General features: G+C 46.6%; 2 protein-coding genes across 6 annotated transcripts in view; both read left to right on the forward strand.

The window, feature by feature from the left end:
* CEP85 (centrosomal protein 85) overlaps positions 1–23,967 on the forward strand; it is a 37,540-nt gene extending 13,573 nt beyond the window's left edge. For 2 of the 5 annotated variants that reach the window (XM_013047330.2, XM_013047328.2), the window contains exons 4-15: positions 5,220–5,914; positions 6,731–6,864; positions 7,295–7,412; positions 8,388–8,573; positions 12,155–12,307; positions 12,538–12,689; positions 13,787–13,901; positions 14,774–14,824; positions 17,494–17,601; positions 18,783–19,008; positions 19,533–22,637; positions 23,546–23,967. In XM_013047330.2, the coding sequence (XP_012902784.1) occupies positions 5,220–5,914; positions 6,731–6,864; positions 7,295–7,412; positions 8,388–8,573; positions 12,155–12,307; positions 12,538–12,689; positions 13,787–13,901; positions 14,774–14,824; positions 17,494–17,601; positions 18,783–19,008; positions 19,533–19,693 (2,099 nt within the window). In that variant the 3' untranslated portion in view covers positions 19,694–22,637; positions 23,546–23,967. Of the gene's footprint in view, positions 1–4,547; positions 4,692–5,219; positions 5,915–6,730; positions 6,865–7,294; positions 7,413–8,387; positions 8,574–12,154; positions 12,308–12,537; positions 12,690–13,786; positions 13,902–14,773; positions 14,825–17,493; positions 17,602–18,782; positions 19,009–19,532; positions 22,638–23,545 lie in introns of those variants that run through there. The other 3 variants (XM_013047332.2, XM_013047339.2, XM_045063990.1) reach the window with 3 other exon arrangements.
* Positions 22,492–23,967, forward strand: SH3BGRL3 (SH3 domain binding glutamate rich protein like 3). The gene is made up of 3 exons (XM_004741109.2): positions 22,492–22,637; positions 23,257–23,424; positions 23,546–23,967. Exons 1-3 carry the CDS (start codon positions 22,590–22,592, stop codon positions 23,609–23,611), a joined length of 282 nt encoding a protein of 93 aa, XP_004741166.1. The 5' UTR covers positions 22,492–22,589; the 3' UTR covers positions 23,612–23,967.
* Positions 23,968–23,989: the final 22 nt, after the last annotated feature.

The raw sequence follows: 23,989 nt of genomic DNA on the forward strand, positions 1-23,989 counted from the left end.
CTTGATGTGATGCCTTTTTTTTTCCCTTTTTAAAGGATCCAAGGTGGGGCACCTGGGTGGCTCAGTCAGTTAAGAGTCCAACTTTGGATTTCAGCCCAGGTCATGATCTCAGGGTGAGATTGTGAGATTGAGCCCTTCATCGGACTCCACATTCAGTGCTCTCTGCTCGAGATTCTCTCCTTCTCCCCCTACTTCTACACACACACTCCCTCTAAATAAATATATAAATAAATCTTTGAAAAAAAATAAAGGATCCAAGATGTCTTCTCTGCCATGTTTGTTATGTACAGTGGTCTTTATCTTAACTCTTGCTTATTGTGTCTGTCCATCTAGCTTGGTTTTATTAGGAGCCCAGTTGACAAGAACCCTTATGACTGGTATAAAATATAGTTCATTGTTGTATCTTCTTTTTTTCATCTTTAAAGTGAACAGGTTTGCTTTTGATTCTACCCTTCATTAAAATGTTTTACCTTGAGGGGCACCTGGGTGGCTCAGTTGTTAAGCGTCTGCCCTCAACTCAGGTCATGATCCCAGGGTACTTGGATCGAGCCCCGCATTGGGCTCCCGGCTCGGCAGGAAGCCTGCTTCTTCCTCTCCCACTCCCCCTGATTGTGTTCCCTCTCTGTGTTTTTCTCTCTCTCTCTGTCAAATAATAAATAAAATCTTTAAAAAAAAAAGTTTTACCTTGAAGAATTGTAAGGGATGGGGTAGGGGTGGATACTGACGACGTCAGAAGACTTTCAGCTTTTTGCTAAAGACTGCAGTAATTGGGCGCCTGGGTGGCTCAGTGGGTTAAGCCACTGCCTTCGGCTCAGGTCATGATCTCGGGGTCCTGAGATCGAGTCCCGCATCAGGCTCTCTGCTCAGCAGGGAGCCTGCCTCTCTCTCTCTCTCTCTGCCTGCCTCTCTGTCTACTTGTGATCTCTCTGTCAAATAAATAAATAAATAAATCTTTAAAAAAAAAAAAAAAAGACTGCAGTAGTTAACTGGCTTAGTTCAGACTCCCTTACTTCATAAACCAGTAAGGGATATCGACAGAAGTGATCAAGATTTAGTAATAGCGGGACGCCTGGATGGCTTAGTTGGTTAAGCAGCTGCCTTCGGCTCAGGTCATGATCCCAGCATCCTGGGATCGAGTCCCACATCGGGCTCCTTGCTCTGCAGGGAGCCTGCTTCTCCCTCTGACTCTGCCTTCCACTCTGTCTGCCTGTGCTCACTCTCACTATCTCTCTCTCTTACAAATAAATAAATAAAATCTTTAAAAAAAAAAAAAGATTTAGTAATAGCTAAATCTACCCCTCACTAAGAAAGCGTGGTTTTTAGAAAGAATTAGGGAGTGGGGCAGAAGGTATGGTTGAAGAGAGTAGAGATTTAGAAATATGAATATCCTTAAAGTGGCAAAACCCCAATATTCTGATAACTGTAGATTTCTTTAAAAATCACATATCCCGGGGCGCCTGGGTGGCTCAGTGGGTTAAGCCGCTGCCTTCGGCTCAGGTCATGATCTCAGGGTCCTGGGATCGAGCCCCACATCGGGCTCTCTGCTCAGCAGGGAGCCTGCTTCCTCCTCCCTCTCTCTCTCTGCCTGCCTCTCTGCCTACTTGTGATCTCTCTCTGTCAAATAAATAAATAAAATCTTAAAAAAAAAAAAAAAAAAAAAAAAAAAAATCACATATCCCATACACTAAATTTTGAGTCTTTGAAAGTTGTAGAAGGTAAGTGGCCCTTTTGAAAATGAGTTTTGTGGGACACCTGGGTGGCTCAGTCGGTTAAGCATCTGCCTTCAGCTTAGTTGATGATTCAGGGGTCCTGGGATTGAGTACCACATCAGGCTCCCTGCTCAGCTTCTTCTCTCTCTCCGTCTCTCCCCCTGCTTGGACTTATTCTCTCCCTCTCTCTCAAATAAATAAATCTTTAAAGAAAAATGAGTTTTGCTGTTTTGCTTCAAAATGTTTCAAAATACAAACCAGACTTAAGGTGTAACTTGACATTTTATAGCAGTTTGTCAGAATTGCCAGTTTTCTGGGTCCCTGGGTGACTCATTCAGTTAAGTGGCTACCTTCAGCTCAGGTAATAATCCCAGAATCCTGGGGTCCCTGCTCAGCAGAGAGCCTGTTTCTCCCTCTCCCTCTGCCTGCTGCTCTGCTTACTTGTGCTCTCTCTCTGTCAAATAAATAAATAAATTCTTTAAAAAAAAAAAATGAATGCCAGTTTTCTTACTATAAATAAGCTTAATAGATAAGTGACATGCTGAAAAAAGATTTTTATTTTTTTATCAGTGGATCAACCACACTTCTAGAAAGTTAGAAGTCCTGGGTCATTTGATACCTTTCCAGGCTTTGGTTTTGGCATTACTACTTTGGGGGTTATGGGCTCAAAACTGAATTTGGTGAGTCTTGAGAGTAGGTGGTGCTGTAGATGGAGAATGGAAGGAGGGGTTACAAAGTTCAGCACAATAGCAGTCCTTCATATGCTACAACTTCATGATCTTCTGTTCCATAATTATACTTTGAGAGCAGAGACCCTTGGTGAGAGTGAATATTATGGTGCCATTACAGAGGGTTTCAAGTAGAGAGCTTGCTATTCTTGGAAGTTTTCATCACCACAGTCTACTTTAGCCTGTTGCCTATTCCTGTGTATAAGTTATGGGACATCAAAAACTGTGTCCTTAGCCTCTGAAATGTTCTTGGTCCTTAGAAGCAGACACATTTATCAGAAATTACTGTTGTTTTGTTTTAGTATGGCCTTTTATATATATCCCCAAGATCATCTAAGTATAGGAAATTAGATACTTTGCCTTATCCCATACATTATAAGGGATAATTTGGCATGTCCAAGGTTTTTGGTTTTTTGGGGGGTGATTGTTTCTGTGTTTGTTTGTTTGGTTTTTTTGTTTGTTTGGTTTTTTAATTTTTTATTTTTTATAAACATATATTTTTATCCCCAGGGGTACAGGTCTGTGAATCGCCAGGTCCACACACCCCACAGTACTCACCAAAGCACACCCCCCCCAGTTTGTTTGTTTTTTAAAAGATTTTTTATTAGAGCATGTACATGGAAGGAAAAGGGAGAGAGAATCTGAAACAGACTCTGTGCTGAGCACAGAGCCTGTTGCAGGGTTTGATCCCTCAGCCATGAGATCATGACCTGAGCCAAAACCAAGAATTGGACACTTAACCAACTGAACCATCCAGGTGCTGCCTTTTTTTTGGTTGTTGTTAAGATTATATTTATTCACTTATTTTAGAGCGGCGGGGTCAGGGCGGGGGTGCGGGGCACTGAGGGAGAAGGAGAGATCTCAAGCAGATTCTGCTCTGAGTGTGGAGTTTGATGTGGGGCTCAGACCCTCAATCCTGACATCATGACCTCAGCCAAAATCAAGAGTTGACACTCAACCAGCTGAGCCACCCAGGTGTCCATGGTTTTAAAGAGCTACTTACAAACCCATATGAGAAGATGGTAGCTGATGGTAGTAATTCTGGAAAAGATTATAGTATCTGTCCTCATTAGCTGAGTGTGTTCTGTGTTGGTTGATGGAAAGAAAAAAAATGAATTAAATTGGTTGGCCACTCTTCATGGTAGATGTGCTTGGTTTGGAAAGAGTATTGGACATATTTGAAAAAGGAAGACAGGTGCCTGGGTGGCTCAGTCAGTTAAGCAGCTGCCTTCGGCTCAGGTCATGATCCCAGAGTCCTGGGATTGAGTCCCACACTGGGCTCCTTGATCAGCAGGGAGCCTGCTTCTCCCTCTCCCTCTGCCTGCCACTGTGCCTACTTGTGCTCACTCTCCCTGTCAAATAAATTAAAAGGAAAAAAGAAAAAGGAAGACATTTATATTCCTTGGCCCCTTACTCAGTTTACTCCCTGCTAAAGGTAATAGGTAGGGGTGCCTGGGTGGCTCAGTGGGTTAAGCCTCTGCATTTGGCTCAGGTCATGATCTCGGGGTCCTGGGATTAAGCCCTACATCGGGCTCTCTGCTCAGTGGGGAGCCTGCTTCCCACTCTCTCTCTCTACCTGCCTCTCTGCCTACTTGTGATCTCTGTCAAATAAATAAATAAAATCTTTAAAAAAAAAAAAAGGTAACAGGTATGTTTCCTGACATTACCGTCTTGTTTGTTTGCAGCCCACTGCCTTGACGCATTAATTCCGTGACCCTATAGTCTTTTTCAGAGTAGCACTTGAAAGTTGGAAATAATGTAGAAATGTGTACCTTTTGTAGCAGGTCTAATGAGAGAGTTGTCCTCCAAAACCAGGCAAGAGCTAAAGGAAGCAGAAATTGAGTATGAACGAAAAGTGAAAAGCCACAGTTGAATATAAACAAGGGGGAAGTGAAAGGCAAAATATAAAATAGAGGATTTCAGTGTGTACCCACTTGAGAGTGCTCCCTGTGCTAGAGTGAAACCTGAGAGTTACTAAGAATAACTTCACATATCCAGGCAGTCAGGTCTGGGGTGTGGGGGAGAGAATAGAATCCTGATTCAGATGCTGTACTCCCTGTCCTGGATACAGAGCAGCACTATCTATCCACTTTGCCTATTCTTCGGATAGATTCATTGCTTACCTTCACTGGGAAGCTTTTGGAGGCCACAGAGAATTCTGGCAGCCCTTGGAAAGAATATTTTTATTGGATTGGATTGTAGCTTGAGAGTTGCCCAGTTCCCAGAAGAATAGGACCTAATCCATTTCCGTTAAGTAAGTGGTTTTTTGGTTTTAAATTTGTTTCTCAGCTTTGTTTGTTGACTGGCAAGATTTTCTTCAAATAAAAAGGACAGTGTAAGTTAAAAATAAAGCTATTGTTGCCTTTTGTTGATTTACCTTGTGAATGACATTTGAGATCCTAGAATACATGTTAACTTCTCAGTTAGGCTGCCTTTCTGCCTGATACTTACGATGATCGTTATCTATTCTGCTTGGTCTCAGTCAGGAGAGAACATCTGGCATAGCAGCCAAACTCAAAAAATCCTGCTGCTGGGGTGCCTGGGTGGCTCAGTCGCTAAGCGGCTGCCTTCAGCTCAGGTCATGATCCCAGGATCCTGGGATGAAGCCCCACGTCAGGCTCCCTGCTCAGCAGAGAGCCTTTTTCCTCTCCCTGTGCCTACCGCTCTGCCTACTTGTGCTCTCTGTCTCTCTGTCAAATAAGTAAGATCTTTTAAAAAGAGAGGGAAAGAAAGAAATCCTCCTGCTTCAGTTCTGACTTACAGAAGATTATTCTCTTTGCAGATTTTTGTAGCTCAAGTAGCAGCCCTTCTTTCCAGCCCATCAAAAGCCACATAACCATTCCAACAGCCCATGTGATACCTTCCACTTTGGGGACCTCTCCTGTCAAGCCAAATTCTATACCTGCTGGACTCTCTTCCTCCAAACTCCCTTTGTCAGGGCTGGCTGAAAGTGTGGGGATGACAAGAAATGGAGACCTTGGTGCAATGAAACGTTCTCCTGGCCTGTCTAGAGATTTCACTTATCTTTGTGGTGCTACTGGAGAAAATGGAATTGAGCAGTCCTGGTTTCCAACAGTGGGCCATGAAAGAGAAGAAGAGGTGAGGAAGTTTGATATTCCCAATATGGAGTCTACCCTAAATCAGTCAGCAATGATGGAGACACTTTATTCTGATCCCCACTACCAAGTCCACTTTCACAACCCAAGAGCTGACACGAACAAGGAGTTATACAAAGTGTTGCCTGAGACCAAGAAGGCACCGGGCAGTGGGGTGGTATGTGAGCGGAATGGACCTCACCCTAATAGCAGTGGAGTGCTCCCTTTGGGACTCCAACCTGCTCCTGGCTTCTCCAAGCCTCTACCCTCTCAGGTATGGCAGCCGAACCCTGACCCTTGGCACCCACGTGAGCGATCTTGTGAGCTCAGCACCTGTCGGCAGCAGCTGGAGATGATCCGTTTACAGATGGAACAAATGCAGGTAGAGACCCTTCTTTCGTTGGGTTTTGTGGGTTCTTTGCAGATCTTAGAACTATATAGGTTTAGTCCCATAAGTTTTGACTCTAAAGAAAACATTTGTAAGACAGACGGAAGATGTTTATAGATGGGAAATGAAGGCTTGTGAATGCCATTGAATATGTTGGTCATCTAATTAAACACCAGATGGGTCCTCCAGAGTAGAGAGTTACAACAAGACCCCAAAAGGTGTGACATTAACCCTGACTGTGTACTTATGTATCAATAGGCTAGCTACTTTCACATACGGAATCTTAATTTAATCCTTGTAGCACTTTGATGAGGTGAATGTAGAAATTTACCAGGTTCTTAGAAAAAGTAATCTCTCCAGGGTCACAAAGCTGGTAAGTAGCAGAGCTAGGATTTAAAAACCATCTCTGAACCCGTGTTTCTTCCATTATACTAATTTTGTGTTTAAAAAAAAAAAAAAAAGTGTTGTGCTGCTTAAGAGTGGGAAGGAAAAAGGCAAGACTTATTCTCCTTTCCTGGTTGGTGAGGACATCTTAGCTCCTGCTTTGCCTCTCTTGCCAGATAATGAAAGATAAGTGACCTTTTCTTAGAAACTAGAGCCTTCATGAGCAGGGAGTGTCCAATTGGCAGAAGTCTCCCTGGCAGGTTCTTTCCAGTCATGCATCAGAGCTAAAATTATTTCATGAACACTGGGCCACCTCAACTGAGCCAAAAGTGAGCCTTGACTAGAGACCCAGCTGGTTACTGCTCAGGTGCTTTCCAGGTGTCTGTGGGTCAAGATCAAGCCCCTCTGGGCCTCCTTGTCTTCCAGCTTCAGAATGGAGCCATCTGCCACCATCCTGCTGCTTTTGCTCCATCATTGCCCACATTAGAACCAGCGCAGTGGATCAGCATCTTAAACAGTAATGAACACCTTCTGAAAGAAAAGGAGCTCCTCATTGACAAGTAAGAGGTCAAGGGGTGCCCTAGTACCAGGCTCTGCTCTCCCAGCCCACACTGAGGGCACCTAATGAGGTCTCTCCAAGGGTAGCACATCCCTCTCTGTTTGGGTCTGTGCCTTCCTTCATGGTCAGGCTAGGTTGACAAGCAACCTAGTTCTGTATTTGGGTAATGGGATAGGCCAATTGTGTATGCTCTGGAGGGACTCTGGGAGTGCCCAAAGCAGGCAGCCAGTCCTTTGTAGCTGATCTTTCCTCATTTCCCCCAAGTCAGCTTTCTTATTTGCTCTTCCTCCTTCAGCAAGATAGTACTGTCCAGATGCAAGGCCTTTTTTGGTTTACATAGTATGAATTGTATCCCCTTAAGGAAAGTGGGGGCTCATGTTGCCAGTGGGTTAATGTCAGTACCCTGGACCTCATTCTACTGGCTTTTGTAGGCAGAGGAAACATATCTCTCAGCTGGAGCAGAAAGTACGAGAAAGTGAACTGCAAGTCCACAGTGCCCTTTTGGGCCGCCCTGCCCCCTTTGGGGATGTCTGCTTGCTGAGGCTGCAGGTAAGCATTGGCAGCCAGAATGGCATTCTGGTTGTCATAACTCAGTGTCTTCCCTTTGCTTGGTACTACTAGGTATCCAGGAGATAGAAAAGGGATCAAGTGATATAAGGTGCCCTTGCCCTTAAAAGGGTAGGCATCCTAATTATAAAACATCCCTCATTCTGCCTTTGTGGAGACAGAAAAGGCTCGAGGGTAGAATCAGGTATGCCTTGGTGTCAGGACATACTTGGGAAAAAAACAAAGGCAGAGCAAGGTACATAGTAAGCTTCTTGAACTGGGTGATGTTCTGATAAGTCTTAATCTACTAGCTGTAGCCAAATGGAGGGAGAGGCAGAGGTAATGGGATTTAGAGCCATTCTCATTTTTAATTTTTCCATGTCTAGGAGCAAGTAAAGGTAGCCATATTTTCATTGAGGGCAGTGGCTCCTAGAAAAGCTTGCTTTGCTTACTTCTTCTGCAATATGGGCTTTTGAGTGATGAGTATTAAACAGATTATAGTAGTGTCTTTGCCACGTAGTGGGCCTGTCAAGACAGTGTTCTATCTTATAGAATCAGAATGTTAGAGTGAGAAAGACCCTTATATAAAATCTGGCGCAGTCCTCTAATTTACTGGTGAAAAAATTGAGGCCCAAAAGTGAGAAAGAACTTTTTCCCAAGATCATATAGAGAATGAGTAGAGGAGAAAATGTGAGTGTGCTTCAGAATCACCTGGAGGGCCTGTTGAAACACAGATTGTTGAGCCCCATCCCCAGAGTTTCTGAGTCAGTGGGCTGGGAGTTGGGCTCTGGATTCTGACAAATCCCCAGGTGTTGTTGAAGATGTTAGTCCTAGGACTACACTGTGAGAAGCACTGCTTGAGGAAATTCTTAGAGAAAGATGATATTTGACCACAAAATAGATCGAGGATAAGTAAGGGACTTACTTAAGGGACTGTAAGGGTGAAGGAACCATTATGTATTGAGAATCTTTATGCAGGAATTGCAGCGAGAGAACACTTTCTTACGTGCACAATTTGCACAGAAGACAGAAGCCCTGAACAAAGAAAAGATCGAGCTTGAAAAGAAACTCTCTGCTTCAGAAGTTGAAATTCAGCTCATCAGAGAATCACTCAAAGTGGCGTTGCAGAAGCACTCAGAGGAAGGGAAGAAACAGGAAGAAAGGGTGAGCTAAGGAGTTGGTAGCTTTCTAATTCACAAAGGAGTTGGCAGTCAGCCTTCTCTTGCCAAATCCTAAGCTGTTTCTGGCCCCCCTCCTTGGAACTAGGAGGAACCAGTTGGGTGAGATCCTACATTAACTTTTCGTGCAGGACTGGTCTGTTAGAAATTGCACTCCTCCTTTTTGCTTTATCTCCACAAAACTGCCACAAAGTCCCTCACTGCCCCGGGTTGTGATGGGCCTCCAACTGACCTGGATAGAAAACCAGCCTGGGCAGTCATACCAGATGGTACTATTGTAAGATGTTTAAACATCTGTGGTAAATTTACATCATCCAGCCTGGTTTTCCCTTATTCTACCTAAAAAGTAGAAAAGAATTCCGTGTGTGCAGCCACTTTGGGAATTTTTAACATTTTTCCAAGGCTCTTAGAATCGCCTTAGGGTAAGATTGGTCATAGAAGGAGCTGATTTGCTTCTGTTTCATAGCTTGCTGTAATGCAGATGTCTTGGAGGGCCAGTTTGGTAATGTTTAGCTCTGGACCACGTGCATGAAAATCAACAGCAGTGCTGCTTAAACTCTAATGTGCTGAAGAATCACTGGGTTATCTTGTTTAAAATGCAGATCCAGAGGCACCTGGCTGCTCAGTTGGTGGAGCGTATGACTCTTGATCTCAGGGTTGTGAATTTGAGCCCCACATTGGGTGTAAAGATTGCTTTAAAATAACATCTTTTTTTCTTTTTTTTTTTTTTTTTTAAGATTTTATTTATTTATTTATTTATTTGAGAGGCAGAGATCACAAGTAAGTGGAGAGGCAGGCAGAGAGAGAGGAGGAAGCAGGCTCCCTGCCGAGCAGAGGGCCTGATGCGGGGGCTTGATCCCAGGACCCTGGGATCATGACCTGAGCCGAAGGCAGAGGCTTTAACCCACTGAGCCACCCAGGCACCCCTAACATCTTTTTTTCTTAAATAAAATAAAACACAGATCCAGACTTAGTACTTCTAAGGTGGGGTGTGCCTGAGGTCCTGCATTTTTATCAAGCTCCCAGGTGTTGTTGGTGTCACTAGTATATCAAGGATTTAGAGGCTTGTTAAAAAAGAAACTTTTAGTCAAAATACATGTATCTAAGTTAAATAATCTAATAACAATATAATAAAACTTAGCTCTGTACCCAACCCCACTCCACAAAGATTTCCATCCTTAACTCTTTTTCTCCTGTCATAAACCTCTGTATTTCTGAGTATTATTCTTGAGGTTTTTGCTATTTTTGTTTCATGGGTGTAGTAACTTCTCTCTCTGATGACATTGATTATATCTTTTGGGATGTCTGCCTCTGCTTATAGTGTTGTTTCTTGTTTTTTTATTTTGTTTTGTTTTTAGAACGTGCTCTTTTGTTTTAGTATCTTTTGTATTAGAGGCTTGGTGATCCTTGAATGAATGGGCACTCATGTTTAAGAATGAAATATTTGAAAGCTGGATAGGAGCTCTGGGTTCATGGTAATTTCCTCCTGGACTGCATTGTAGGATAATCACATTTAGACTGCCTTCTCACTTGGGAACCAACAAATAATAGTATCTGAATGTCTTAAACAACTCTGTCCAGAAAAAAATAAATCTTCAGCCTCTTGCCTAGTTGGGAGGCCAAGGACAAGAATGCTTTTGGCCTTTAGGATCTCAATACTGAGAAGGAGATTAGGCTTAGAGTACCCCAGTTCTGTACATAGATTTTTACTTACACTTTAAACCCAGTGCTGCACTTTCTCTACTGTGACTGATATCCCTGTGTTTGGAATCTCCCTCATCTGATTTCTCCAGAGAATAAATCTCCACCAGTCTCCTTTTGGGAAAATCTATGGTAAAAATGGTATCCAGCTAAACTGTATGTAGATTTCCAGTGAGTGCCCTGTTTTCAGATCTATGGCTGATACCTGCCACAGACGTACCTGGTACTTCAAATACAGAGGTACTTGTGGGGTTTGAAGGGCACATTGTTTACCAAGTTGACTGTAACTCCCACTGCAGGTTATAACCCTTCTCTTAAGTAATTTATCTGCTGTCTTTGATTTTCTATAAACACATTGAAATCTCTCATACACTTGTGTCTCCTATTAACTTTTTAAAATTAGTATTTTATTTCCTTTTTAGAGATGTAAATCCATCCAGTGGGAGTAATCCACCACTTTTTTTAAAGATTTTATTTATTTGAACGACAGAGATCACAAGTAGGCCGAGAGGCAAGCAGAGAGTGGAGAGGGAAGCAGGCTCCCCGCCAAGCAGAGAGCCCAATGTGGGGCTTGATCCCAGGACCCTGAGATCATGACCCGAGCTGAAGGCAGAGGCTTAACCCACCAAGCCACCCAGGTGCCCAGTCCACCATTTTTTTTAATTTAATGATTTCCCCAACAGGAAACTGGATATTTATTCTCTGGAGAAATCAGAAGAGGGAGATTTCTCAAGGATATCAGCATTTTCAATAAGCTTCCCAGTTGAGTCTGAAGCATATTAAAATGTGGGAATCACTGGTTTAGAGCTCGAAAGGGTACAGGTTATACCTGGAGTAAAGCCTTTGGCTGATTTTCAGGTATCTACTCTTAGTACTTTCTTATCTTTGGATTAAATCAGGTCTTTGATTTCTTTTGATATCAGGAGATCTGCATTTTCTCTGCTTTCTCTTGCTTCCTTCAGCATCCTTTTTTCATAACCCAAAATAAAAAACATAATACTGAAGAAAAGTCTCCATTCAGCAAATCTGGAGACTTGTGCCCACTCTGTGCCAAGCATCGTGCTTGGCACATCATATTGGGGCTATGATAATGAGCAAAATAGACACAGTTCCTTCTTCTAGAAGTTTAGAGTCTCATTAACCCTTCCAGATGATTGCTTAACTTTTATATCGTGTGGTGTTTGGGGACACCAGGACAGACCAGACCACTATAAATAACAAAGACATTCCTGTTATTTGGGAAATTCTAAGAGTTTAGAAGTGTGGGCTGGAGAAGTACACAGCACTAGGCAGAAGCCAACCGTGTAGTCCGAGAGGCAGGGAGCCCTCCCTGAGGAAGGGAAGATCATAACCTGAGCTGAAACCAAGAGTTGGATGGTTAACCAGCTGTGCCACCCAGGCATCCCAGCAATTAAATATTTTTAAAGACATGTACATTGTTGTTTTAGATATAATGCTACCGCACACTTCATAGACTAGAGAATAGTGTAAACATAACTTTTACATGAACTGGGAAGCCAAAAAATTCATTTGACCTGCTTTATCGTGATGTTCACTTTGTCACAGTGGTCTGGAACCACACCTGCAGTGTCACCCAGGTATGCCTGTATATAGAAGTGCGACCAGTTTTTAAAAACTGCCCAAGGATCCCTCCTTTTCTGCCCTTGATTGGAAAGTTCAGGTGTGTTAACTCTGCAGTTAACTCTGCCCCAATCTTAAATGGTAAAATTTGATCACCTCCCTGCCTTCATTGTAGTAGAACATTTACAGTCCTAAGGGCAGAGACAGTGGTCACTTCAGAAAAAATGTGATGTTCAGAGTCCTAGAGGAGTCATAAAGACAGATTCTTGACACTTCTTTCCCTAGGTAAAGGGTCGTGATAAACATATCAATAATTTGAAAAAGAAATGTCAGAAAGAATCAGAACAGAACCGGGAGAAGCAGCAGCGTATTGAGACCTTGGAACGCTACCTGGCTGACCTGCCCACCCTGGAAGACCATCGGAAGCAGAGCCAGCAGGTAGCAGCAATATCTGGGCATATCTGGGGCAAGCAGGGAGTAGCCAAGCGGGGGCACGGTCTCAGCTTCTCCAGTACACAGTTAACACTGTGGTTTCCTGAAAGGAAAAACCCAAAGGAGTCATGTCCAGACTCACATGTGTCAAGTTAGCAACTCAACTGCAAAGTTTTTGGGATACCCAGACAGTCTTCCTTGGCTTGTTGATCTAAGCATGGAATCTTATCTCTCAGCTTAAGGATTCTGAGTTGAAGAGTACAGAGCTGCAGGAGAGAGTGACCGAGCTGGAGAGTTTGCTGGAGGAGACCCAGGCAGCCTGCAGAGAGAAGGAGGTTCAACTGGAAAGCCTAAGACAGAAAGGAGCAGAATTCTCCACTAGACATAGGTAAATATGCCAGTGTGGCTGAGGAAAGGAGCAGAGCTAAGTTTATCCCACTCACTACCTGTGTGACTTTGGGCAAATCGCTTTACTTTTCTTTGGAATGTGAGTAATAGGAAAGCTGCTTATGGGTAAGGAATAGGTCTTTGGGATGGAGAGGGGAGGATGTAGTGGTACAGTGGGGGCTTGTTACTATATCCTTTGGAAGGTCCAACCTAGTGCTCCGGCATAATACTGGGTAATAAGTTCTGAGTATGTATGTGTTGAATGAGGGGAACCACTTTATAAACTGGGAAATAAGCTATCTGTATATTTGCAAAGCAGATCCTGGTGTTAAGAACTGGGAAAGGAGGGGGTTATCTACATTTTGAAGGTTATAAGATAAAGGCTACCAGGAACATCTGTTTCTCTTCAGCCCTAGGGATTGTTCTTGATGGTCACAACAGGTTCTAAGAACAAAACAAGATGCCATAATGTACTCTCTCAGGGTGTCTTGAGAGCTTCTTACATATTGGTTGCCATTTCTGTAAATGTGATGGCTGTGTTTCAATAGCCTCTTGAACCAAATCCATTTTCTAATGGGGTGGATTGGATTTCTCATCCCATATTCTATCACAGTGGCCCTGTTTATCTCAGCAGATGAACCATGATGAAAGTGATTGTGGGGATCTGTTGGAGGAGACCATTGGTTGGAGTCAAAAGAGAGGTTGGGGTTAAAGTCGACTCTGCCCTAGACTTTGTGTGCCAAGAAAAAAGGTTATTTTTGGATTTTCCAAAATTTCTGCAGTATACATGTATGACTTTTATAATCTAAATACATGTGATGAATGTTTATTTTTAAATATCAAAACAAATATAAAAGAGCTTTGGGCACATAGAGAATTGGTAGCACATTAGATAGATGCTGGCCTCTAGGGAAGGGAACTAACGCATTAGGCAGCTTGTGTGTGACACACCCTATGTTATAACAGACCTAACATTATGCCCAGCTACAAGTTGGAAGCACCTAAGTGTCTTGCCCAAAATATACAGTAAATAATGGAATCCGGAGTCAAAACCACATCCGTCCAACTAAAATTCTTAAAGAGGTCACTGTTTTTCAGCCTGCAAGATAAGCAGAGTGTGGAGGAGGCCAGTGGAGAAGGTCCAGCCCAACAGGGAGAAGGTCCAAAGGTGGAAATGGAGTCCTGGCAGAAAGAATGTGATTCCCTTCGAAAGGTGATCGAGCATGTCCTGGGAGCAGTAGAGGGCAGGCTGAGAGGAAAGAAAAGATTGTGTCCTGGGAAGGAACCATGAATTTCTGGCCCTGGGCCAGAGCTTTCCTCCCTTTTCTGAGAAGTCACCCCTGCATAATCTTTCATTTAGGGATTTATCCTTATAACAGAGTTAGGGGAGGATATGCTTCTGAACATCCAAACCAGATGCTCCAAAATGGTGCATTGAAGCTTGGTGCATTTCATTCATGTTTAGGCCCCATACAGACCTGTTTCATTGGGCAGAGTTCTAACCAGTGAGGTGGCCCTAATTCAGCAGAGAAGAAAGTCTCCAAACCTGTTGATGAGACTGATGTCAGGTTAGCAAAAAATAAGATCCAGAAATTGTTCAGAGAATACCTGAGGTCTCAGAGGACAGGAAACTGGGCCTGTTTAGGTTCTCTCCTTAGTCATTGTGACCAAAGCTATAAATAATAGCATCCATCACAGCCCTGGATAGGATAGATTTCATTAAACTGAATTTTTAGTCATGTCCTTTACTGAAGAACCAGAATATTCTCTGGTTATATATGGAATTCATTCCACTCATCAGGGTGGGTTCCCCCTCCCCCGCAGTAGTGGTTATAGGTCCACACTACATTCCTGTTTAAAACTCTTTGTGAGTAGAACACAGAAATGTGAAGCTAGTTAGCTAGGACAGGGAGTCTGGATTATACTTCTGTAAGTAGAACTAAATTGTCTTCACCCTGGTTTCACTGTTGATTGCCTATAGCCAGTGGGCTACTAGCCAGACTACAGATCCTTGTGTAGCTTCTTGCAGTCCGACCTCACCATCAGCCCGTGCTTATAGCCTTCCTTGATAACTTTGCCTTTCAGATTGTGGAGAAGCAACAGCAGAAAATGGATCAGCTGCGTTTACAAGTACAGGTGAGCTGGTGTCCTTGTGATGTGGTACACAGGACTCTAGAATTTAGCCAACTCTTTATTCTGTGTCATACAATTTGCTCAGTGTTGGGAGTATAGCAAGAATGAGACCTGATCAATGCTTTTCACCTACAGTCATTGTTGGGAAGGGGTTTTAGCACAGTCTTGTGAGCTCAGTGTCATGTTACTTTGGGGGAACATGGAAGAGTCCATCAGAGCAGGGGAGGTTAAAGAAGGATTTCTGGAAATGACGTGCCTGGAAGGAGGAGGAAGAGTTAGCCAGGCAAAGAAGAAGAGCTGGATAGGTTGGTTTTGGAATTCCAGATAGAAGGAATAGTACTGATGGGAACATGGAGGCATGAAACAGAGTTTGCACACAGAGCGGCAAGCAGTTTGATATTGTCGAAGTAAGGTGGTATGAATAGCAACTGGGCTATGGGAGGGCTTCATCTTTCCAACTAAGTTTGCTTTTATTCTTTTGATAGGTGATGGGAATCTACTATAAAGATGTATTTATTTATTTCAGAGATTTATTTACTTATTTATTTCATAAGCAAGAGGAGGGGCAGAGGGAGAGAGGGGGAGAGAATCTCAAGGAGACTTCCCACTAAATGTGGAGCCTGATGCAGGGCTCAGTCCCAGGATTCTGAGATCATGACTTAAGCTGAAATCAAGAGCCAGATGCTTAACTGACTGAGGCCACCCAGGCGCCCCATGGGAATCTAGTATAGAATTTAATTTGGATGTGATGTAATTAGGTTTGCAACTCAGGCTTGAGTGTGGAAAGAAGAGTGGCATTTGGAGAGGGACAGGGCTGGAAGCTGGAGGAATATTGCAAATCCTGGTACAAGGCAGCATAACGAGGAGATGTGAGGGAACAGATTTAAGTGAATTTTAGAAGGTAAAATTGAGAGGAATCAGTGATTGACAAGATGTAGGGAGTTAAAGAATAAGGAAAAATTAAAGATGACTCTTGGTTTCTATTCTTGACCAGAGTATGTGTGTGTTGGGTAGGGGGGTGTTCTTAATTGGATTCTCTCAAGAAATCCTAGGTAGGTATAAATTAAAAAAATCTTAAAACAAAACAAAACAAAAAAAGCAAGCAAAATATCCTAGGTAAAGCAGGTTCACTCAGTTTGTCTTTGGATTCCAAAAAAGATTTTCACATCAAAACAACTGAAATACACTCACTCTGAGAACAGCTCAAAGCTGCAATTCTGCCTTTGCCATCATGTGGGTCAGGCTGTGTCTGTCTAGTTCCCCTATTTCAAGTCCTGTAAGGATAGTCAAGCCTAGTGAGTGTTTATACCCATATAAAATCCCAGATTCTTGGTAGAGTTTCTAATGGATCTCAGATACATTTCCTGGAACCCACAGGTTCCACAAAGGTTGAAAAAGCCCAACACTTAAGTGGTACATTTACCCATGGTGAAATTCCTCAGGCAAATTAGGGTTTATCAGGTGAATTTGCTGGAATTGGATAGATTCAAAATGGCTGCCTAGGGTATTTCATGGCGATGAGATGTTCTTCTTTGGCAGTTACATTTTTTTATTAATACAAAATTGAAAATTCAGAAAACTTTTAAATACTTGATTCAAATAAGTTTCAAAATTGGGGGAGGGGATTGGAATGAATAGAATGAAAGGCAAAAAAATAGCAAACATAAATACCTCCCTCTCCCTGACCCTGAACATCCCTACACAAACACACTCTCTTCCTCCCTCCCTCCCTCCCAACTAGATTAGGTGCCTGTGGGAGCGCTCTCCTTCCCTTTATCTCTGTCAGAAGCATGTAGTATACAGTATTCTCAAGGGCTTTGGCTATGAGCTCCTCAAAGACAGGTATTGTTTGTATCCTCAGTGAGTGTCACAATAACTGCTCAGTAAATACTGAGCTGAACTGAATGGATATTTCCTGCCCTCAAGAAAGTTATGGGGATGGGGCGCCTGGGTGGCTCAGTAGGTTAAAGCCTCTGCCTTCTGCTCAGGTCATGATCCCACGGTGCTGGGATCAAGCCCCGCATCGGGCTCTCTGCTCAGCGGGGAGCCTGCTTCCCTCCTCTCTCTCTCTGCCTACCTCTCTGCCTACTTGTGATCTCTCTGTCCAATAAATAAATAAAATCTTTAAAAAAAAAAAAAAAGAAAGAAAGTTATGGGGGTGGGTTGGAATCACATGCACAGCCAGCGAATGTACAAAAGAACCATGACAGAGGTATGAGTAGCAGGGAGGAGGATCTGATTTGCAGATCTGGGCCTTGAAGATTTCCTGGGTGACAGGCAGGGAAGAGTAGCCTGCGCAAAGGGGAAGGAGAGTACACAACAGCATTGGAACTGGAGCCTTTGGGAATGAAGGCTTCCAGTCATTTGATGTGACTGGAGTGGAGGCTGTGGGGAAGGTAGAAAGAGATACGGCTAAAAAAGAAGGTTAAGGGCCAAACTGGCCTGGAATGCCTTGCTGAGAAGCAGGCCTCTAGTGAGTTCATGGTCAGCGACTACAGGAGGGTTTCAAAGGGAAGTAGCAAATCAGGGCCATTCTAAGGTCGTCTCCCAGCAGTGTGTGTGTGTATGTGTGTGTGTTTATGGTGGGGTGGGGCTTTACTGTGTAGTCCAGGCCAGAGGTGATACCGTCTGAACCAGATTTGCTGCTACTCCTGTGTAATCCTACCATTCAGACCCTAGAGCAAGAAGTGGCTCAGGAAGAAGGAACAAGCCAGGCCCTGAAAGAGGAGGCCCAGCGGAGGGAGACAGCTCTGCAGCAGCTACGCACAGCGGTGAAGGAGGTGAGCGGCATCAGCTTCGCTGCTGGGTACTGCCTCCACGATCCTGATTGCTCTGTGAACCAGCCCCCCATCCCTACTTCCACAAGAGCCCTCATGTCTGACAGTCCCTCCTGAGGTTTTTGGCAGAAGAATGGGAAGGGACATTGCACTATCCTTTATATTAAGGGAATATTAATAATAATATTAATATTAATCTCATCTTAGAATGGCCATAATTACCCAGGAATGCTTTTTGGATGTGAGAAGTCTGTCTCTCTCCCTTTGTCTTTCTGTAGCCCCAGGTTTGTGGGGTTGGTGGGGAAGGGTTCAAGAAGACTGAGAGCTTGGTGTCCTCATGGAATAAACAGAGCTGTCAGCAAGGGGTGACCAAGTTCACTGACCTACAAAGGAATCTCCCAGCTGGGATTGTCACATGGCCCAGTGAGGGTGAAGGGCTGGGACACATGGCCCAGTGAGGGTGAAGGGCTGGGACTGGAGAAGGAATTGTATTCAGTGTCTTTAAATCAGAATAGAGGTAGGGAGGGGAGAATGGGTCAAGGTGTTAAGGGAGAGGGAGGGAAGGAGACCTGGACATACATGAGTAGCTGGTCTTTATAGAGAAGCCTGACTCTACTGAGGTGAAGGTGTGAAAAGGCAGGCAGGACACTTCTAGCACTGTGTTCTCCAGCTTTCTGGTTTCTCCAACCCCCACCCAGTGGCTGGCTGCTAGCTGTATTGTTGTCTTTCTTGCCCCCTTTATTCCTCTCACACACTCTGATCAGGCTGGCCGGTGGCCACTTTTGTCAGGGTGGCAGGGAGAGATTGAAACCAGTGTCTCCTCAGATTTCACAGTTCACGTTAAGCCTTCTCTAATAGCCTGGTTAACAGAGTTGGCTGAGGGACTGGCTTCAGATAGAGTTCCGAGGGGCGGGAGTATCTTCTCTGGTTCCTGAACAGAAACCTGGAGGCTGGTGACTCAGAGTCTGCTGAGGAGTGGTTTCCTCTCCAGTGCTGGAACCCTACAGGCCCGACCTACCTGCGGGAGAATTTAGGCCCAATTTTGGGATTGGGGGAGTGCTAAGCCTGTTGGTAGGGGTTTAGGAGGGGGTATCACCTGTGACTCATACATAGCCACACACAGGTACAGATATTCTGCCCTGCCCTGGGCGTGGTTTAACATGTTTGCCCATCTATCTGCTCAGCTTTCAGTGCAGAACCAGGACCTGATTGAGAAGAATCTGACACTCCAGGAACACCTGCGCCAGGCCCAACCAGGGTCCCCGTCTTCACCAGACACAGCCCAGCTGGCATTTGAGCTGCACCACGAGTTGGCCAGTTGCCTTCAAGATCTGCAGGCTGTCTGTAGCATTGTGACCCAGAGGGCCCAGGGCCATGACCCCAATCTCTCCCTGCTCCTGGGCATTCACTGTGAGTCTTCAGGCTTGTCTGGGACGCAGGGAAGAGTGGCTTTCATTCTCTTGTCACCCCCCACCCAACTTTCCCATCAGTTATGGTAATGTGTGAACTAGGCTTTGTAGGCCTGGTCACTGCCCGCTGTAGAGTCAGGCTTCTCTATAAACACTAACGTGTTTAGCAGAATAGACAGTAAATCTGTTTTGGAAACAGATTGGATACCTGAATGCAGAACAAACAAAAAATGGCCCTGAGGCAGCAAGTTTTTAGCCCACTATTCCATTTGCTTTTGTAAAAGCATGCTGTGTCCTGGGATACCTGGGTAGCTCAGTGGATTAAGCATCCGACTCTTGATTTTGACCCAGGTCTTGATCTCATTCAGGGTCATGAGTTCAAGTCCAGCATGGAGCCTGCTTGAAACAATGTGCCATGTTCCCAGATCATGGGCCTCAGAGAACTACTTATCCTTACTGTCCCCTTCTATGAAAGCACCTCCTAACTGACTCACTAACATTCTCTTGAAATGCTCTCCTACTCAGCTGCACATCACCCGGGGACTCAGCTGGATTTGCAGAAGCCGGATGTGATCAAGAAGAAACTAGAAGAGGTTCAACAGCTGCGCCGTGATATCGAGGACTTAAGGACCACCATGTCAGACAGATATGCCCAGGATATGGGAGAAAACTGTGTTACACAGTGAAGAATGCTGGGGGTGGCACACGCTCTGTTCCCCCAGGGAAGATCTGGTCTGTTGAGCACCAGTCTGCCAGGTTCTGCCCTGACAATCTCTTGCCTCCTGTCTGCTGCTATTCCCAGAGAGAAGGGGTGGAGGGGGTTAAGAACCTGCGTCTGGGGCGGTGGGCTTATTAAGGAACGGTGTGAACGGTGCCTACCCTGCCCCACACTGGCTTTGCATTGTTGGATTGCATTTGTCCTGTCATTGGATTTACCCTTTGAGGGTGAGTTACTAATTAACTGCAGGTTACCTGATAAGTCCTCACAGACTGTTCCAGCCCCTGGCTGATGTCAAAGTTAAACAGGCTGCTCAATTCCCTTTTCCATCCTCTGGGATGGATCTGTATTCATTCCCACTCCATACCTTGGTCCCGCTGATGGCAGAGTTCAGTAAAAGGGCCTGGAAAGTCTAAGTACCAGTCATGATGGCCATGTGAGAATTCTCAGGCCAGTAGGCCAGCCTGCCTGGGATCTGAGCTGGCTTTCTTGGGTGTTCTTAGGCATGGTCCCACTGCTGCTTCCTCAGGTGTCTCTTCCTCACAGACACCTCAGGGTGATCTGTTTATTAGCAAAATACCCACTAGAATTGGCCTAAGGATTCTATCCAGGTCTCCTCCATCTGTGCTGTCATGCCATTTTGTAGGATGCGCCACTCTCCAGCTGCCCTGTCCTTTGGGGGCCTGGCCATGTGGTTAGCATAGCTCCCTTCTCTTTTGTTCTCAGGCCAGTCAGGTAGCCCCCTTGCAAACTCTTCTTTATGGTTCTGGATTTGAGCAGGATTTTCCCCTAGAATACCACGGGGCAACTGTCAAAAGCTGCTTGCCTCCTCCTCCTGGTGTCTAAGGGCTGGCGCCCAGCCCTGACTTGTGCCTCTCTTTTGTTTGTGGGCAGGGTCCTTTCCTTTTCTTGCTCTGCGGCTTCTTGAGAGTTCAGAGTACCCAGTATAGTTTGGCTCTAAGGTATAGCTTGTTTGCTGGGTTTTGTTTGGGGCCTTTGGACCCTCTGCTTTCCGGTTTCTCTTGCCTCCTCATTTAGGGGGCATCTCTCAACACAATTGTTCATATCTGGTTGTTGGGCTGGCCCCAGACCTGCGCTAGATCTGGAGCCAGGCCAGCCAGGGCCTTGGAAGGGTGTGCAGGAGCAGAGCAATCCCAGAGCCAGCCACCAGGAGTTTGTTGGTAAGCCTTGAGCAGTTAGAGAAGCATCCTGAACCTCACTCTTGGGTCTGAATGAGACTCCTTAAGTGTTTTTACAGATCTGTGTCTTATTTATGGAGTGATGTATCCCTTCCATTCAGAACAGCCCCACCCAGCCGTCCTCCTCAGCCTCTGGGCTCCTTCCTGCCTCCTAAAAGCAGAGCTGCCTGGTTGGTCTCCACCCTGTTTTGGGAGCCCAGCCACCATGCTCACGGGTATTTTTCCTCAAAGTTTATAAGCAGTTATTTATATGAATCCTTGTTATGTCAACTCGTTTGTATTGCCTATTTTGATTACAAAATAAAATATTTAAACTCTTCAGTTTTCCATCACCATCACCACCATCCCTTACTCCACCCTTCATTTTGGCTTGTTGGGGCCAAGGGCTGGGTGTTCAGCCAAGTTCCCCAGATGGCAGCAAGGAGGAACCTTTGGCAGGTCCAGTCTCACGGCTGTTTCTACCACTTCCGCTCCTCTGTTCTCTGTGGGGACAAATAAGAGCTCTTCCCACACGACTTTCTATTGGGTGAAGTTGCCCGAGTCATTGAGCAAGTCTGTCATTGGAAAGAGTTTCCGTAATCATCTGAGAGGAAGTCAGCTGCCTCTAGGTTGCTGTGAGGTGGCGGCTTCTCTGGAGCCAGGCAGGGCACTGTTTGCTTTAGGGCGCTGGGGTTATCTTCCTGGGCTGCCATTCAAGCCCTGGACCTGGGGAGGACTTGTGAGGGGAATCCTGTCCCACCCCAGCCAGCCAGCCAAGCCTCCAGATTTGGACTGGTTGCTAGAGTCTGCTCTGTCTGAACCCCTTCCCATTTTTTCTGGGAGCAGGAGCAGCTTTAGAATGCCATCTGGAGTTGAGGTTGAGCTAGGGCCACCCTAAGATCATCTGTGGGTATTTCACGAGGGTGGGCCAGGCTCTCAGGAGTGCTGGCCAGCCTCTGCCTCCACCCTTTCTAGAGCTAGCAGCCTCTTACCTTGGCCTCCATCTGGTGCCTTGAGGGTGTGGCCCTGTCTCTGGCCACCACCCTTCCTTGTCTAAACCTGCCTGAGTAGAGAGGAACTTTGGGGGAAATCTCCTGGGGGGGGAGGGGAGGTGCTGTCCCTGTTTTGGTGTGCCACGGGGTTACCCAGGTGTGAGTGTCACCCTGGGGACTGTGGGAGGGGGTTCCTTAGAGTGAGGTCCCCTAGCCAAGGCACTGTACGTTCCAAAACGGCCCAAGCCTTCAAAACTCTGAGCTGGGCTGCGCTATCGTGGCACCAAGGGGTGGATGGCTGGGTGCAGCTAGCTCGGGGGAGGCTGAGGAGGCGCCTTTGCACACCCTCACCCTCCCCTCCCTGGCCTTTCCGGCCACCCGGGCTACTCCCCAGCCTCACACTGAGCCCCAGATCTGGGGAAAGCCGTAGGGGGGGGCCTCGCTGAGCCCTGGGGTCCTTGGCAAGCCCGGCCACTGAAGGGGGAGGGGAGGGGGACAGCGGCGCGCAGGGCGGGGTCGCGCAGGCTCCGCCCCGGCCGCACGCCTACCCGTGCCGCCCATTGGTCCCGAGAGCGGTGACTCGCGGGCTGAGCAGGAAGGAAACCGCTCCCGAGCGCCGCGGCGTCGTCTTTAGGCCGTGCAGCTCCCGCTACAGCCGTCCGTCCGCCTGTCGGCTTGCCCGTCCACCCGCAGCATGAGCGGCCTTCGCGTCTACAGCACGTCGGTCACCGGCTCCCGCGAAGTGAGTGCACGCCTGGGCCGCGCTGGCGGCCGGCGCAGTCTGGGCGCTACGGCCCGGCTCCCGAGACCCACCCCCAGGGCGGGGGCAGGACGGGGGGCGGGGGGGTGACGAGGTGCGGGGCTCGGCCTCTGGGGTCCGGTCCCGAGGTGGACTCCAGACTCGAACCCCTCTTTTGGGCATCCTGGAGCCTTAGCAGCCCCAGCGCGAGCTGCCCACGCCCATCCCGTTGCTCCCACACGCACTCCCTGCAACCCCACTACCACCCCATCACGTCCTGATGGTGCCCTTCGTCTCCTCCAATTTGTGCGTACCTGGGTGGGGGTGGCCCCTTACCAGCCTCCACCCAAGCGTGCCTTGCCTTCCCCTCGCTGAGCTCCTCTCTCCCCCGCCCCCCCCCCGAACTTTATCCCACTTTCCTTCTTCGTCTGACTCTCCTCCGCATGGTGGTCCCTCTTCTCCTGCACCACCGCAAGCCTGACTCATCGTCCTAACTCCCTAGTGGCCAGAACTCTGTGGAGGGTGACAAAAACTACTGGCCACAGCCGCTTTCTTTCTGCCCGGGGTTCCCTCGTCAGCCCTCCAGTCTGCTCACTAACCCCTGCCCGCCCTCTACCCCCAGATCAAGTCCCAGCAGAGCGAGGTGACCCGCATCCTGGATGGGAAGCGCATCCAGTACCAGCTAGTGGACATCTCCCAGGACAACGCCCTGCGGGATGAGATGCGAGCCCTGGCGGGCAACCCCAAGGCCACCCCACCCCAGATTGTCAACGGGGACCAGTACTGTGGGGTATGGGCCCCGGGGGCTGGGAGTGGGGAAGTGTAGGAGGACTTCTGAGTCAGAAGTCAGAGTCAGACCTGAGACAAAATGCCAGCACTCAGGTGACCGCCTCTCCCCTCCCCTCCCCTAGGACTATGAGCTCTTCGTGGAGGCTGTGGAACAAAACACACTGCAGGAGTTCCTGAAGCTGGCCTGAGCCCGCTGGACTCCCGTCACCACATGCCCCCCAGCCACCGCCCGGCCATGAAGGACCTTATGACCAACTCCCTGTTATCCTAAAACCTTCTGACCTTGGAATCTTTCCCCCCAACCCAAGCCCCTTCTCCTCCCCTCCCTGTTCAAAGGCAACATTCCTTACCCACTAGTTTCAGAAATTGTCTTAAGCAACAGCCCAAGTGCTGGCTGTCCTCAGCCAGGCCCTGAGGCTGCCACCCTGCCTGGCCCTAGCTGATGGGTGCCTTTGCTGGTTCCATTAGCCAGGGCTCTGCCAAAGGCCCCGCATTCCCTGTCCTGGGAGCACCCTAGAGACAATTAAATGTCCCATTCCACTGACAGCATGTCTGTTTGATATGAC

Source organism: Mustela putorius, unplaced genomic scaffold, assembly GCF_011764305.1.
Source record: "Mustela putorius furo isolate JIRA1106 unplaced genomic scaffold, ASM1176430v1.1 tig00003853_pilon_pilon_pilon, whole genome shotgun sequence".
NCBI lineage: Eukaryota > Metazoa > Chordata > Mammalia > Carnivora > Mustelidae > Mustela > Mustela putorius.

What these genes read in the sequence shown, in the direction of transcription:
- SH3BGRL3 (XM_004741109.2), top strand. Translation starts at nt 22,590, where the DNA reads ATGAGCGGCCTTCGCGTCTACAGCACGTCGGTCACCGGCTCCCGCGAA. An exon ending in CGGTCACCGGCTCCCGCGAA is followed by an intron (nt 22,638 to 23,256) that starts GTGAGTGCACGC and finishes CTCTACCCCCAG; the next exon opens with ATCAAGTCCCAGCAGAGCGA. An exon ending in ACGGGGACCAGTACTGTGGG is followed by an intron (nt 23,425 to 23,545) that starts GTATGGGCCCCG and finishes CCCCTCCCCTAG; the next exon opens with GACTATGAGCTCTTCGTGGA.